The 17900-nt window shown below is 38.8% G+C and overlaps 1 protein-coding gene across 4 annotated transcripts in view; it reads left to right on the forward strand.

The window, feature by feature from the left end:
* CNTN3 (contactin 3) overlaps positions 1-17900 on the forward strand; it is a 402840-nt gene that overhangs the window by 343624 nt on the left and 41316 nt on the right. For 3 of the 4 annotated variants that reach the window (XM_070776321.1, XM_070776319.1, XM_070776320.1), the window contains exons 14-18: positions 10086-10203; positions 11246-11404; positions 11504-11653; positions 13514-13584; positions 14533-14767. In XM_070776321.1, coding sequence (XP_070632422.1) covers positions 10086-10203; positions 11246-11404; positions 11504-11653; positions 13514-13584; positions 14533-14767 — 733 coding nt within the window. The remainder of the gene's footprint in view (positions 1-10085; positions 10204-11245; positions 11405-11503; positions 11654-13513; positions 13585-14532; positions 14768-17900) is intronic. The other variant, XM_070776322.1, reaches the window with a different exon arrangement.

Consider the following 17900-nt stretch of genomic DNA (forward strand, 5'->3'; position numbering starts at 1 on the left):
GCCCAGTTCTAACTGTTGCTTCTTGACCTGCATCCAGGTTTCTCAGGAGGCAGATAAAATAGTCTGGTACTCCCATCACTTTTAAGAATTTTCCACAGTTTGTTGTGATCCACACAGTCAAAGGCTTTGGCATAGTCATTAAAGCAGAAATAGATGTTTTTCTGGAACTCTATTGGTTTTTCAATGTCCCAACAGATGTTGGCAATTTGATCTCTGGTTCTTTTGCCTTTTCTAAATCCAGCTTGAACATCTGGAAGTTCACAGTTCACGTACTGCTGAACTTGGAGAATTTTGAGCATTACTTTGTTAGTGTGTGAGATGAGTGCAGTTGTGCGTAGTTTGAGCATTCTTTGGCATTGCCTTTCTTTGGGATTGGAATGAAAACTGATCTTTTCCAGGCCTGTGGCCACTGATGAATTTTCCAGATTTACTGGCATATTGAGTGCTGCACTTTCACAGCATCATCTTTTAGGATTTGAAATAGCTCAACTGGAATTCCATCACCTCCACTAGCTTTGTTCGTAGTGATGCTTCCTAAGGCCCACTTGACTTCATATTCTAAGTCTGACTCTAGGTGAGTGATCACACCATCATAATTATCTGGGTCATGAAGACCTTTTTAGTACAGTTCTGTGTATTCTTGCCACCTCCTCTTAATATCTTCTGCTTCTGTTAGGTCCATACCATTTCTGTCCTTTATTGAGCCCATCTTTGCTTGAAAAGTTCCCTTGGTATCTCTGATTTTCTTGAGGAGATCTCTAGTCGTTCCCATTCTATTGTTTTCCTCCATTCCTTTGCATTGATCACTGAGGAAGGCTTTCTTATGTCTCCTTGCTATTGGCTGGAACTCTGCATTCAAATGGGCATATCTTTCCTTTTTTCCTTTGCCTTTTGCTTCTTCTCTTTTCATAGCTATTTGTAAGGCCTCCTCAGACAACCGTTTTGCTTTTCTGCATTTCTTTTCCGTGGGGATGGTCTTGATCACTACCTCCGGTACAATCTCACGAACCTCTGTCCATAGTTCTTCAGGCACTCTGTCCATCAGATCTAATCCTTTGAATCTATAAAGGATCATGTATTCCAATTTATTGGTACCAAAGAAAGTCAAAAGTTTTTTGATGTGAACCAGTTGCTTATTACTGCCCTAAATATGACCTCTATAGATAGCTTGGCATCAAAGTTTCAGATGAAACTATTAATGAACCAGATAAACTAACACTGTTTCTAGTGTTAGGGCCTATCTTCATCTTTCAGTGGTTGTCATTATTTCTGTTCCTTGGGTGAGCAGTGTCCATCTGTAAAACAGGTGGCTGTGTCACAGCCATTTGGGATGTGTTGGGGGCACTTAACTTGGTTGGTCAGAAATACAGAAGTTACTCACATCTGCTACCAATTCCCTCAGGGACCTTCACAGATAAAACCACCACTCAGGTTTCAGAAGTAAGCTATTGGTTAGACTGTTGCAAGGTTCCTATGTATGATTCACATGCAATGTCAGGGCTTGGAAGACAACTCAGTTGCTGGGATGAATGATTAATATTGGAGTCTGTACAATAACAGGCTGTGTAAAAGTGATTTTAAAAAGAGAAGAAATTCTATTCTACCTTGCCTTCCAAATTGTTTTCAAAGTACCTTTTTTCCCACTTAAACTGGTAAATTATGCTTCTTGGCAGCCCAGCAGCAGCATTTATATCAAGAGTGCTTACTAGGGAATTAGTTTTTGCTGAAAATTTGTTTTATTGAAAGTTCATGTTATATTTGCAGGGTTCAAGAGGTTTTCCAAGTTCCAAGGTTTATTTTATACTTTGACTTTTAGCATGCTGTATATCTCACAATGTACTTTCAACTTACCTATATTTAATGATGAGCTATCTGCTTCCTTATCTTCACCTGGTGTGGGTTATTATGTAGTGTTTTTCTTTCAATACAGAGCGGTTTTTAAATTATATCAGAAATTTCATTACCATCATCACCTAAGAAAATATATCGGAAAATTAACAAACTTCTCTTTTTTTTAATATAAATTTATTTATTTTAATTGGAGGCTAATTACTTACAATATTTTATTGTTTTTGCCATACATCAACATGAATCCACCACAGGTATACACGTGTTCCCCATCCTGAACCCCCCTCCACCTCCCTCCGCATACCATCCATTTGGGTCATCCCAGTGCACCAGCCCCAAGCATCCAGTATCATGCATCGAACCTGGACTGGCGATTCATTTCATATATGATATTATACATGTTTCAATGCCATTCTCCCAAATCATCCTACCCTCTCCCTCTCCCACAGAGTCCAAAAGACTGTTCTATACATCGGTGTCTCTTTTGCTGTCTTGCATACAGGGTTATTGTTACCATCTTTCTAAATTCCATATATATGCATTAGTATACTGTATTGGTGTTTTTCTTTCTGGCTTACTTCACTCTGTACAATAGGCTCCAGTTTCATCCACCTCATTAGAACTGATTCAAATGTAATCTTTTTAATGGCTGAGTAATACTCCATTGTGTATATGTACCACAGCTTTCTTATCCATTCGTCTGCTGATGGACATCTAGGTTGCTTCCATGTCCTGGCTATTATAAACAGTGCTGTGATGAACATTGGGATACACGTGTCTCTTTCAATTCTGGTTTCCTCTGTGTGTATGCCCGGCAGTGGGATTGCTGGATCATAAGGCAGTTATATTTCCAGGTTTTTAAGGAATCTCCACACTGTTCTCCATAGTGGCTGAACTAGTTTGCATTCCCACCAACAGTGTAAGAGGGTTCCCTTTTCTCCACACCCTCTCCAGCATTTATTTCTTGTAGACTTTTGGATCTCAGCCATTCTGACTGGCGTGAAATGGTACCTCATAGTGGTTTTGATTTGCATTTCTCTGATAATGAGTGATGTTGAGCATCATTTCATGTGTTTGTTAGCCATCTGTATGTCTTCTTTGGAGAAATGTCTGTTTAGTTCTTTGCCCATTTTTTGATTGGGTCGTTTATTTTTCTGGAATTGAGCTGCAGGAGTTGCTTGTATATTTCTGAGATTAGTTCTTTGTCAGCTGCTTCATTTGCTATTATTTTCTCCCTTTCTGAAGGCTATCTTTTCACCTTACTTATAGTTAAAGCTTCTGAAAACTTCTCTTCTAATTCATCTTATGTACTCTGAACTTTTCTTAGCATTTACTTCACAGGTGATTTGGCTTATAAATCCATTTACTGTTTATACATGTAACATGTTCTGTAAATATGATCTTTACTTGGAGAAATCTATGTAATTAGATGAACAAATAATTAGATAAGTAAGTAATTCTTAATTAGCAAACCTCTTTGAGTTTTTTCAAATATAATAAAAAATGTACTGTCATTAAGACAGGAGTATAAACCTGAAATCAGCTACAGCAAAATTAAATGGAGCTTTTGGTGGTGGGGGAGGCTTATTCATTTGGATTTGTGAATTGATTATCCCCCTGACATAACTTACCCCTCGCACCCACAAAGTAGACTTATTTTCTCACCTGTCTTGGAGTCTCTGCATATACGTCTCTTTTATAGACCATTTTTTCTAACCCTCTTTTGCTGGATGGCTTCTGTTCCTATTGCAGATATTAACTATCAATATATTGAGACTCCAGAAACTCATAGATTTGTCTGCATATTTGACCTTGCATTACACTGTACTTTTACATTGATTTGTAGTAGTCATTTGACTAATGGCCATCTTTCAGCTGAAAGCTCCATGAACATAAGGACTGTTGTTTTTTTCTCCCTCACCATTGTATCCCCAGTGACTAAAGTATCAGTTCAGTTCAGTTAGGTCGCTCAGTCGTGTCCAACTCTTCGCGACCCCATGACTCGCAGCAGCCAGGCCACCCTGTCCATCACCAACTCCCAGAGTTCACCCAGACTCATGTCCATCCAGTCAGTGATGCCATCCAGCCATCTCATCCTCTGTCGTCCCCTTCTCCAACTGCCCCCAATCCCTCCCAGCATCAGACTCTTTTCCAATGAGTCAACTCTTCGCATGAGGTGGCCAGAGTACTGGAGTTTCAGCTTTAGCATCATTCCTTCCAAAGAAATCCCAGGGCTGATCTCCTTCAGAAGGGACTGGTTGGATCTCCTTGCAGTCCAAGGGACTCTCAAGAGTCTTCTCCAACACCACAGTTCAAAAGCATCAATTCTTCGGCGCTCAGCCTTCTTAACAGTCCAACTCTCACATCCATACATGACCACAGGAAAAATCATAGCCTTGACTAGACGGGCCTTTGTTGGCAAAGTAATGTCTCTGCTTTTGAATATGCTATCTAGGTTGGTCATAACTTTTCTTCCAAGGAGTAAGCGTCTTTTAATTTCATGGCTGCAGTCACCATCTGCAGTGATTTTGGAGCCCAGAAAAATAAAGTCTGACACTGTTTCCGCTGTTTCCCCATGTATTTCCCATGAAGTGATGGGACCAGATGCCATGATCTTCGTTTTCTGAATGTTGAGCTTTAAGCCAACTTTTTCACTCTCCACTTTCACTTTCATCAAGAGGCTTTTGAGTTCCTCTTCACTTTCTGCCATAAGGGTGGTGTCATCTGCATATCTGAGGTTATTGATATTTCTCCCGGCAATCTTGATTCTAGCTTGTGCTTCTTCCAGCCCAGCGTTTCTCATGATGTACTCTGCATAGAAGTTAAATAAGCAGGGTGACACTATACAGCCTTGACGTACTCCTTTTCCTATTTGGAACCAGTCTGTTGTTCCATGTCCAGTTCTGACTGTTGCTTCCTGACCTACATATAGATTTCTCAAAAGGCAGATCAGGTGGTCTGGTATTCCCATCTCTTTCAGAATTTTCCACAGTTTATTGTGATCCACACAGTCAAAGGCTTTGGCATAGTCAATAAAGCAGAAATAGATGTTTTTCTGGAACTCTCTTGCTTTTTCCATGATCCAGCAGATGTTGGCAATTTGATCTCTGGTTCCTCTGCCTTTTCTAAAACCAGCTTGAACATCAGGAAGTTCACGGTTCACATATTGCTGAAGCCTGGCTTGGAGAATTTTGAGCATTACTTTACTAGCGTGTGAGATGAGTACAATTGTGCAATAGGTTGAGCATTCTTTGGCATTGCCTTTCTTTAGGATTGGAATGAAAACTGACCTTTTCCAGTCCTGTGGCCACTGCTGAGTTTTCCAAATTGGCTGGCATATTGAGTGCAGCACTTTCACAGCATCATCTTTCAGAATTTGAACTAGCTCCACTGGAATTCCATCACCTCCACTAGCTTTGTTTGTAGTGATGCTTCCTAAGGCCCACTTGACTTCACATTCCAGGATGTCTGGCTCTAGGTCAGCGATCACACCATCGTGATTATCTGGGTCGTGAAGATCTTTTTGTACAGTTCTTCTGTGTATTCTTGCCATATCTTCTTAATATCTTCTGCTTCTGTTAGGTCCATACCATTTCTGTCCTTTATCGAGCCCATCTTTGCATGAAATCTTCCCTTGGTATCTCTAATTTTCTTGAAGAGATCTCTAGTCTTTCCCATTCTGTTGTTTTCCTCTATTTCTTTGCATTGATCACTGAGGAAGGCTTTCCTATCTCTTCTTGCTATTCTTTGGAACTCTGCATTCAGATGCTTATATCTTTCCTTTTCTCCTTTACTTTTCGCTTCTCTTCTTTTCACAGCTATTTGTAAGGCCTCCCCAGACAGCCATTTTGCTTTTTTGCATTTCTTTTCCCCGGGGATGGTCTTGCTCTCTGACTCCTATACAATGTCACAAACCTCCGTCCATAGTTCATCAGGCACTCTGTCTATCAGATCTAGTCCCTTAAATCTATTTCTCACTTCCACTGTATAATCATAAGGGATTTGATTTAGGTCATACCTGAATGGTCTAGTGGTTTTCCCTACTTTCTTCAATTTAAGTCTGAATTTGGCAATAAGGAGTTCATGGTCTGAGCCACAGTCAGCTCCTGGTCTTGTTTTTGCTGACTGTATAGAGCTTCTCCAACTTTGGCTGCAAAGAATATAATCAATCTGATTTCAGTGTTGACCATCTGGTGATGTCCATGTGTAAAGTCTTCTCTTGTGTTGTTGGAAGAGGGTGTTTGTTATTACCAGTGCATTTTCTTGGCAAAACTCTATTAGTCTTTGCCCTGCTTCATTCTGTATTCCAAGGCCAAATTTGCCTGTTACTCCGGGTGTTTCTTGACTTCCTAATTTTGCATTCCAGTCCCCTATAATGAAAAGGACATCTTTTTTGGGTGTTAGTTCTAAAAGGTCTTGTAGGTCTTCATAGAACCGTTCAACTTCAGCTTCCTCAGCTTTACTGGTTGGGGCATAGACTTGGATTACTGTGATACTGAATGGTTTGATAGCCATTATTTGAATCAATGATCATATTTAAAAAGATAGTGCTTTCTAGAAAGAGCTAAAATTCATATGACTTAGTTAAATGTCTCCCTCATCTTAAAACCCTGTTTAACCTGTAGGAACAGGGCTCTTCTATTACTGAAAAGCTTCGTTTTCAAGTAATACTGTGATCAGCAGCGTAGAAAAAGGACTTGCTTTCTGAAAGACTGAAATTCTACTGCTGAAGTTTGAGGGAGATGTTTTAAGGGAAATAGGGATAGGGAAATGAAGATTTGCTTCTGTATTGTTCTAATTCTAGTCCATTGTTTTTGAGGTGAGGGGAAGGCAAATTTAGGAAAACTGTATAAAGACTAAAATACTAATTTAAGAGATAATAAAGTAGAAGCTATTTTTATTCAAAGAATTATTGTGCTTCTAAGAATTTATTCAAAGAGTATTAATGTTTGTAATGTTTATAAGTTGCTTTATGTGAATTATGTTTACACTCAAGGGATTACAAGCTTGTTTCTAAATATTTCTAAATAATAGATGTAATTTTCCTGATGACTATATTGAAAAATAATCTATCAAGTGCTATTATACCACAAACAGACTAATTCTACTTGGATTTTTTTTTACACTCTTCTATTATCTTTATTGTAATCAGTAATTAATTGCATGTATTTTAACCATTAACAGTGAAAACTAATGGGGACAAGATTGGTTTGGTCAAAGTGAAACTTCCTTTTGGAATTCCCTTGTCCTTTTTTGTCTTTTTTTTTTAATGTCTGGGAATAGTCATTTTCATAAGAAAGTATCAAATGGTTTAATTAATAGTATTTTATTATTATTAAGCATTTTATTCTTGTGAAAGAAATTGAAGTTTAGAATTACAGCCATGTTTTTTTGACCATTTCAACTATGGTCCTATTTAGAGTGGTGCTTTTAGAGCCGTAGTTACACATTAGAATAACTACATCTTGACAGCTATTATGTTCTCACCAAAAATACACAACCTATAAATGTATAGCCTGATGAATTTTCATAAAATGAACCCATTCAAGTAAACAACAGTGAAACCCAGAAGCAATGGAAGCCCTATTCCAGAAGTCTAGTGATTGCTTCATTGCAGTGCTAAATAGCCCACCAAAGATAGTCACAATCCAGATTTATAATATGATAGGTCAGTATCATTTTACTCTTTTCTATCTGATTTATATCTTTTATTTATGTTGAGTCTTGGCTCTGCATGATCTGTGTAGTTATAGTTCATTGATTTTCATGGTCTATTAGTATTTCATTAAATGAATATTTCACTGCTTATTAAGCTGCTTTATCGTGATGGACGTTAGATTGTTTTCATCCTTTAGCTATTATGGTTAGTACTACCACAGACGTTCTTATAAATGTCTTTGGGGAGCATATGTACACGTATCTGTAAAGTATGTAATAGGGGTGGAATTGCCGGATTGTAGATTATGCTTATATCCTGCCTTAGTAGCTATTTCTAAACAGAGTTCCAGAGTAATTGCACCAGTCTGCACTCCCATAAGTAATAATAAAAGTTCCAATTGCTCCATATCCTCAGCGGGACTGGAAATTTCTTTCCTCTTTCATTCTGAGGTTGTGTATATATGGTATGTGCCATGTGATTTATTGAACCTTTATTAAATAAACTTCCATAAATTTGTAAACATAAATTCTTTCATACACACACACATAAAACCCTGACTTAGGTTTCTATCCTAGGGAGCAGAGGTTATGTATAAGGCACTTCTCTAACCTCAAGTGAGTCATATATGGCAAGCATTTAATGAAATTTTGTTAAGATCAATCTTGACTCTTTATATTGCTTCATTAAAAGACAACAGATAGGGTGAGAGAGAAAAAGTGCTAGAAGAGGAATAACATAAATTTAGTCTACTGAGAAAGACAAAAATTAAGGACAGGATCCTTCTTTGTTTTTGCTGCATTTTGTTTTTCATTAATGTATTCATCCACTCAATTTCATGTTGGTTCTGAAAGAAAAACTCAATTGTTCCTTGTGTGCATGTTCATTGTTTCTGTTTTCACTCTCAGTGTAAAAAATAATTAAAAGTTATATTTCTCTTGATCGTGAGTGAGCCTAGCTATATTTCTTCAGGAAGATGGTTTGGGTATTACATAAACTAGCTAAGTTATGTCTCTCTTCACCCATCAATACCGAAATGAACAGAAATGACAAACCCAACATCAGTCTTTTTTTTTTTTTTTAACTTCTTCAAGAAACAAAACCAGCTTATATGCCTAGAAACTGTATTCATGAATCTATGGACATAAAGAAAATCCTGCTTTCAGCCCCTTTTTACCCAACTGCTTTCAAAATAAGCAAATAAACACAGGAAATAATAACAGCTTACCCTAATGCCTTAATGGAATTTAATCGTTAAAAAGTTCTTACTTCACTGAAAATAAGAGATTTCTATAGAAATGATAATCAACCTCCTGTGAGGATATGGAGCTCATAAAACCTGAGAGTTTCTAAAGGTCAGCAAGCATTGAAGGTTTTGTCCTAGGGATAAATTTCTAAATAACCCTGAGGAGAAAGAGAGAGAGGGAGAGAAAGGAAAGAGTTTAACTTGATCAAAGTAAAATGTGCAAACTTAACAGTTTCTGGATTATTATTTAATTACAGCCATCAATCACCTCACATCTGTCTATTCCCAGTACTCAAGAAAATCATGCTAAAGCCACTGTCCAAACCGTCAGAGAATGTATAGACCATTAAGAGTCCTGAGGATTTGAAGCAATATTTAAGAAATCAACCTAGAGAAGATCTTGGGAAATTACCTAAAAACAAGATAGTGGAATCCATCTTTCAACAAATACTAGGAAAATCCAAAAGTAAAACTATCCTTTTAATGTATAAGACAAACCACTCATTGCTTCCTTGTCTGTACAGTTTAGAGATTTTCCCAGTAAGTGATCCTTTTCAAAAGGCTTTGCTTTCCAAATCATTTTATTTCAATCCATACTTTTACTAATGCGTGAAACTGGCCTGCAGTTAGTCATTTTATGAACATGATTTTACATTCTTTTAAAATGAAGACTATTTGAAGTTGAGCTTTTAGAAATACATTTGCTTCATTAATTGGCACTGGGAAACGCCAGCCAGTGTCTTTATGGGCAGCTATTATTTTTTGGTTTAAAATGTTTAATTTCTTCTTACTGAGGGGTTCATACTGACTGTCCCTAAATTCTGTAGCAAAGGAATTAAACAGCATTAGGCTTTTTAAGCTTCAAAGAGCTCAGAAAAGTGTCTCAACCGTGGTAATCCCCTTGTCGTGCTGCATTTATCTCTCACCAGATTCCTAAATGCTTCCCTCTTCTTCTCAGGCAGATAATTGCAGAGAGGCTGGAACAAGAGAAAAGAGTTGAGCTGGTGCTGAGCAGTGGATATAAAAAGAAGTGTCACCCTAGTGGAAGTAAATAGACTCTGAGACTGTAATCTCTGCCCTTATTTATCTGTGAAACCATAAACGCTCAGGGGAAAGCTTGTCATTTATTTAGCTACAGAAACCTATGTCTGCAGTCATGTGTGGTTTTTAACTTGTTTTTATTTCCATTCTTTCCATTGGAGCAATTTTCTGTTTTGTAACCAGCTAGGTCTTCTTTCTAAATATGGGTTTTGTCCCAATGGTGTTGAATATGGCCTTTAAGATTCTCTGTGTTTTCTGAATAATAATATGTTCATTACCTGTGTTTTCCAACAGAGTTCATCAGGTGATTTAATGATCAGAAACATTCAACTGAAGCACAGTGGAAAATATGTTTGTATGGTGCAGACAGGGGTGGACAGCGTTTCATCTGCTGCTGACCTCATAGTAAGAGGTAAGCGTTAATGGCTCAGTGTTTTGTTTTGTTTTGTTTTTAAACATGTTAACTGAGCCTTCCTTGCTGAAGAAAAAACCATGATGAGATAGCAATGCTATGCTAAGTCACTTCAGTCGTGTCCAACTCTATGCAACCCTATGGACAGCAGCCCACAAGGCTCCTCTGTGCACAGGATTCTCTAAGCAGGAATACTGGAGTAGGTTGCCATTTCCTTCTCCAGAGATAGCAGTATGAGCATGCAAGTTATAATATTGATTTGATACCCACCCCACCCAAATAGACCAGAAGTTGTACCAATGAGGACACATGCTAATTCAAAGAAATAAAAATCTCAATTCTGTCATTCCAATAGCTCTCACACTAATAAGCATTCCACAGCTGCTGCCAAGCTGATGTGTTTTGAATATGTCATTAATTCAGTGATAGTGTTTAATGTGAAAATGTGAAAGATAATAGTGATAGAGTGTGCGTGTGTGTGTGTATGTGTGTACTTCCAAAAAACCAGGATCATCCAGAATGCCTGAGAAAATTTGCCAATCTGAGCTACTGTCCAAAGTACTGATTTTCTACTGGGCTGAAAAATGACCCAGAGTGCGTTGTAAAATAAAACAGCTCTAGATAACAAACCGGAAACTACAGAGATGTCCCAAGAGGTTAAAAAAAAAAAAAAAAAAGGCTTCACACAAAAGTGAAGGTTATTGAATTTGGAAAGAGACAGGAATCCTGCCAAACAGAGGACTCAAAAAGCAGATGTACATTTGCAGTCGTGGAGTGTTATGCCTTTGGAATTCATGGCTCAAAATCCAGATTAAATATCTAACAACAGGAATGCAAAAGAAAGAAAATGGCTGTTTTATAGCCAGGGAAATTTCCTTTTTCCATAAGTGCTTTTGAAATTGGGATCCATTGGAGTGTCATGAGGTGTCACGTGTCATGAGGCAGGTTCTTCACTTTGGTTTATGGAATTGCTAACTAGAGTCAGACGTGACTGAGTGACTGAACTGAACTGAACTGTTCTTTGCATTTTTGCTTTCCATAGGTTCACCTGGGCCACCAGAGAGCGTGAAGGTAGATGAAATTACAGACACAACTGCCCAGCTCTCTTGGAAAGAAGGTACAGACAACCACAGCCCAGTTATAGCCTATTCTGTCCAGGCGAGGACGCCCTTCTCCGTGGGTTGGCAAACGGCCACAACAGGTAAAGGGGGTGAGGCAGATGCCACTGGTACAAATGAATGGATTTCAGATCAACCCTAAGATGCGCAAACGTTCACCTCTCTGAAATATTCCTTTGTAGTGCCTGAGGTCATTGATGGGAAAACACACACAGCTACGGTAGTCGAGTTAAATCCATGGGTGGAGTACGAATTTCGGGTTGTAGCCAGTAACAAAATCGGAGGTGGAGAACCCAGTTTACCCTCAGAAAAAGTAAGAACTGAAGAGGCAGGTTAGTGTTTTGTTTTCTGAGTCTTGGCTTCATAGGTCTTCCTCGGGGTGTGTTTCCACTTCTCTTGCCCTTGATCCCCAGGCCAGCAGGGGTTCAGCCTCAATAATGCCTCGTTGCAATTATCTGACCTGTCTCACGGCAGACTGGCCATATGGCGTTTGTCAAAAGACACACGTGTAAGTGAATCTGATGTAGTGTGACATTTGCAAGAATTCAGTCCAGTGCCAGCCTTCATTAGTGCATGTAGAGTGACTATGTTTTTGTCACTTAAGGTTATAATTACTATCTGACATCGTCACCTTGTTAACAGGGGAAGTGCTGTTTTCATTTATAACAAGCATTGACAAATTGGTAGGATAATGACTTTTGGGAGATCAGCTGCTAGGAAATCTCATTCTGCCCTCCAAGCTCAGTGAATGAACTTAAGTGATTGATGAATAGGTATATTTTGGCTCCTTGAGTACTAAATTAAGGGAGAATTATTTTTAAAATTTTCATGAGGGGTAACTATTAATATTAACCATAAGACCCCTTTGTAATGCTAAAAACAGCCTAACATTGAAACCACAGAACAGAAAGTGTGTATGGTATCACATTATTGAGGCATCAGACAGGATTTAAGACTTTCCTTTTCAGAATCTGTAGTGTTAAGACTAAAATTATAAATACAGCCGATGTATCACTTTGGAACAAAGCCAAGATAGAAGTCATGGAATATATTTCAGTAATTTTAATGATGCTTTTTCACTTAGGACAATGCATAGAATGTTCGTGCCAGGGATTATGAGAAATTGGGGAGCCACATCCATCTTGAGACTCAGTTCACTTATTCACAGAAATATGTTTAGAAAGTATCTGCTGTGTGCTGAGCACTTTCTAGGTACAGTGGGTACAGCTGTGAACACAACAAGGACCTACCTTTAGGTATCTTATGCTCTAGGTGTGTCGTGAGATTTATAAAACAAATTTCTGTTAGTGAGAAATCTAATGCCTGTGTGAGATTCATAAAAGAACAGGACTTGAAGATTTCAGTGTGAGTCATTTTTATATAAAACCAGTGTTGTGGGAACTCTACTTAGAGTAGTCACAAATTAAATGTTCATGCTTACATGGATAGGCCTAGAGATTATCATACCAAGTAAAATTAAATCATATGATATTACTTATATGTGGACTCTGAAAACATGGTACAAATGAACTGATTTATAAAACAGAAATAGATTCACAGACGTAGAAAAGAAATGTTCCCAAAGGGAGAATGAAAGGGGCAGGATACATTAGAAATTTGGGATTAACAGATACACTACTATATATAAAATAGATAAGCAACCAGGGAACTGTATTCAATATCTTGCAATAACTGTAAGGGAAAAGAATCTGAAAAATATATATATGTGTGTGTTCATATGTATGTATATATGTCTATAACTGAATCACTTTGCTGTACACCTAAAACATTGTTAATCAACTATATTTCAATTTTAAAAAAAGTAACTTTGACACTTGGGGAAAAAAATTTCCATGCTGGATTGATTTATCATAATCCCTCGTGAAACGCTTTTTCTCATTTTATTAACCTTCATACTGAGTAATTTTTTCTTACTGTTTGAAATATTTGAATCTTTAATAATTTTATGCAAATGTAAATCATGTGACTATCTCCCCAAAAGATAAATATATTTAGATATACACACATACGTATTGCATGTATATATGCACACGCACACATGCACACACACACACGTAATGTGCCAGTCGTAGAATTATTCAGATATTAAAAGTAAACAATGTTGAGTCTTCCTTCAGATAAATATTACCAAATGTGAATAGGGTTTCATTTCTTCTCTCTAACCTGTGTAGTGCCAGAAGTGCCTCCTTCAGAAGTCAGTGGAGGAGGTGGGAGCCGGTCTGAACTGGTGATCACCTGGGATGTAAGTGTCTGGGCCGCGTCTGCCCCCTTAGGGTGATGGTCTTCCCATAGCCATGGCTTCCTGGGTGATGCTGATGGTGCTGATGGTGGTAGAGCTATTAATACTGGCTCATATTTTTTAATGTTCACTTTGTGTTATTCTCTGTTCCTAGCATTTTGCTTTTTTTTTTTTCACTTTATCTCACAACATTTTTAGGTTAAAAACACTAAGGCATAGAGATACAAAATACTTTGCCCAAGGTCATCTGGCTGGGGATGAGTCAAGTCTTGACTGTTGGCTCTGGAGCTGTTCCCCCTCTGAGGATGCACACGCCACGGCTCCAGGCAGTGCTGCCTTCTGGCCATTCTCTCAGCCCTTGCTTTATGTCATAATTGGGAAAAATGTTAACTAACAAAGCCAGAAGGCGCTAAAGTTATCTTTATTTTTTGAAGATGTTGATGGAGAAATAAGAAGTCAAGAGATCATGGAGTATCAATAGAAATTTTTGACATGATGCAAATACAGCTTTGAGTTTAAAACCTTGTTTTTACTTCCTTTTTTAAAGTTTTACTCTTGCAGTGAATTATCATGTCAATATATAATTTTTTCTGTAAGATCAACATTAGGGAGGAGATGATTTTTATTTAATTTAGAGATACAGTATTTCAACTGAAAGTATATCTTTATTACTCAGAACTCAAATTGGGGCTACAGGATGCTCAAAAATCTAAATTATTTTGGAAAATTCTAGTTAGTTATCTAGATGGCTATGAAAGAGTGGCGTGTGTCTGTTTTAAAGCAGCTCACTCTCTCCCTGTCCCTTTTCTCCTTTCCTAATCCAGCCACTTCGTACAATGAAGATTATTATTTGATGACTTTTAGTTTTAGAAAAGACTCCGCATTATAGCTGAAATTATTTTTGCCTTGCCCTCATGTGAAAGTGTGATTTAATATGTCTTCCCTTTATAGCCAGTCCCTGAAGAACTACAGAATGGTGAAGGTTTTGGGTATGTTGTTGCTTTCCGCCCTCTTGGAGTAACCAACTGGATCCAGACAGTGGTCACGTCTCCTGATACCCCAAGATACGTCTTTAGGAATGAAAGCATCCTGCCATTTTCACTGTATGAAGTTAAAGTGGGTGTTTATAATAACAAAGGTGAAGGGCCGTTTAGCCCAGTGACAACGGTTTTCTCTGCAGAAGAAGGTATGGAAAGGCTATTAATGATTTTTCAACTTCACAGTGGTGTGAAGTGGGCCACAAATTCAGTGGAAATTTTACTTTGGTTCAGTCTTTTCCTGGGCTGGTCATGTGGAGTCAAATAATGTATCAGGGTGTTGGGCAGCAGTAGACACAGCTCCTAGTTTTGGCTACTTTCAGTACAGTAGCCAATAAATTACATGAGATGTTCAACACTTTATTGTAAAATAGGCCTTGTATTAAATGATTTTGCCCAACTGGAGGCTAATGTAAGTGTCCAGGGCCTGTTTAAGATAGGCTAAGCTAAGCTAGAGCTTCCCTGGTAGCTCAGCTGGTAAAGAATCCGCCTGCCTGCAATGCAGAAGACCCTGGTTTGATTCTTGGGTTGGGAAGATCCCCTGGAGAAGGGTCAGGCTACCCACTCCAATATTCTTGGTCTTCACTGGTGGTTCAGACAGTAAAGAATGTGCCTGCAATGTGGGAGACCTGGGTTGGGAAGATCCCCTGGAGGAGGGCATAGTAGCCTAGTCTAGTATTCTAGACTGGAGAATCCCCATGGCCAGAGGAGCCTGGGCAGGCTACAATCCATGGGATCACAAAGGGTAGGACATGACTAAGCAACTAAGCACATAGCACAGGCTAAGCTATGCTCTTCATATATTGGGTGTATTAAATGCATTTTCAACTTATATTTTTGACTGACAATGTGTTTGTTGATATATAAGTGAAGTCACTCAGTCATGTCTGACTCTTTGTGACCCCATGGACTGTAGCCTACCAGGGTCCTCCATCCATGGAATTTTCCAGGCAAGAGTACTAGAGTGGGTTGCCATTTCCTTCTCCAGGGGATCTTTCTGACCCAGGGATCAAACACAGGTCTCCCACATTGCAGGCAGATGCTTTACCATCTGAGCCACCAGGGAAGCCTCATCATAAATAGAGGAAGCTCTTTTTATCAGTTCCAAACTTAATAATCCAATTATGATCCAAAACCCCAATTTGGAAGTTCTTTGTGAGTTCAGATATATTTCTTCAAAAGAAGAATGTTTGAAGTCACAGTTAGAGTCCTCATCCAGGTAATAAAGATCAACCATGCTTACCTGAAGTGTGAAATTCAGTGAATAGTCAGAGGGGTTCACAATTAGTTAAACATCTCTTTAGGGGGAAATACATTGAATCCTAGTCTCTGAAGCAGGGAGTGGCTCTGCCTTCCAGAGCTTTCTTCTTTTGGGGGTAAGATTAAGATACTGTCTTTGAAGTGCCCTAGTCTCAAGTTATAAAGTGGTTCCTAATTGCTGAAAGAGAGGTTTTAGCAGATTGGAGAGGGAAGACCACAAGTATGACTTTGGTGAAGCACAGAATGTGCAGGTTCGAGGATGGGGTTCACCAGTTCCAGTTAGTATAGACTCACACACACTCCACTCTGGACTCATTCCCTTTGTCTGCCTTTCTGTCCCAGTTATTGCATCTCTTTACAAAATAATAGTAGTGTTAGGAGAAGTCTATAAAGCCATTTTGTAGGTTAAAAGCAGCTGAATATTGTGCTAGCTCATGTGGTTCTACCTAATTAGAATGGCAGGAGTAACAAGTATCGAATGCTTACTATGAGCCAGACGTTACCTAATTTGAATTTTCCAAAGAGGAGTGATGTGTTGGTACTATTGTCATTTCCCATTTACATAGGAGAAAATGGAAGCTTGATGAAAAATTAATGAATTTGCCAAAATCCATACAGACCTATTGAGCTAGTATTTTAACTTAGGCTTTTGCTCTTGAGTAGTCTGAGCTCATGAAATAAGATTTAACAGCATCTCCTCTATCTACCAAGCCTTACAGTAAATTGCAGAAGTGGGTCCACAGTTGTCATTCATAAAAACAAGTAAGGAAAGCTCACTTTTTCATCATACCATCACCCCCTAGTTTTGTTCTTTTTCCACCGAGTTCTGAGAGAAAAAGGAAAAGGCATTATCAGAATTTTTGCAGCAGAAAGAGCTTTTAAATTCATAGCCAGAACTCTTCTCCAAGAGTTACTGAGAAGGATTATCATTACAAAGGCAGGTCAGGGGTCTGGGGAGTGATGGGGAGTGACCAGGGAGTTTTGGGGTGCTGTCCACCCTGTGCATCCTGGACAGGAGTGGGGCTGGTAGCTAGGAGGGAGGCAACAGCCGGAGCCTCTTGCCTCCTGCACGTTCCTTCTCCTGTTACCTTCCCTGCAACCACTGATGAGTCAGTTAAAGGTCTTTCTGTCTGTTCCAGATGTCAGAATCTGACTTGACTGGTCTTTGAAAAAAGCGAGAGTTATTGGAAATATCCTCAGACATTTCACTGAATCAAAGGGGGAGGTTTTGAATAGCAGACCTCATGAAGAGTCTTAATCAAGGAAGCTCTTAGCCCTCAGAAACCTAGGGCTTCTCTAGGGCGCCAGGGCTGATTGACTGGCCTCAAGTCCTCCTTGTTTCTCCAAACCCACGTTCTCAAGAGAAAGGTATCTAATAGGCCCATCCTTGGACCAGGCTGTCAGTATCCATCAGCCATGGCCAGGGAGCAGGATCCTTTAACATAGAAATGAATGTTGGGGGAGGAGACAGGTCTACTCAGAGCTGTGTCCTGAGACGGGAGAATCACTGCGGAGGGCCTGTGAAACCCCAGGAGTTCTCCATTAGCAAGGGGATCTCTGTACTGTGTAATAGCTCTGTGCAGGTTTATCTCCTCTTCAGCAGAGTAGAGGATCTCATTGAACTTTGCCCCTCTTGTGAGCCTGGTTGGACAAGACACTCACTAAATGCTTATTGAGTAAATGAATTCTGTAGACCTTGACTTTTGTTTGGCAAGGCCAAAAATAAAAATAGGTAGCATTTATGGACATAGGATTTCCCAAAAGGGCTGAAGGATGAAAAAGAGAGAAATAATGATATAGTGGAAAGAACAAAGGGGGAAAAAAGGGAGAAAAGTAGAATACCCAGAAAGGAGTGCCAGAGAGGAGGGTAGCATTGTTCTGGTTGTTCAGCAAAAAGAAGCCTGTGGTTCTGATGCCATCTTTTCCTAGGAAATGGGACATGACCAAGACATGATTCATATTTTCAAATATTTTTAAAGAGTATTTTATAGTATTTTCAAATATGTTGAAATGTTTTTTTTT

This window comes from Bos indicus, chromosome 22 (genome assembly GCF_029378745.1).
Source record: "Bos indicus isolate NIAB-ARS_2022 breed Sahiwal x Tharparkar chromosome 22, NIAB-ARS_B.indTharparkar_mat_pri_1.0, whole genome shotgun sequence".
Lineage (NCBI taxonomy): Eukaryota > Metazoa > Chordata > Mammalia > Artiodactyla > Bovidae > Bos > Bos indicus.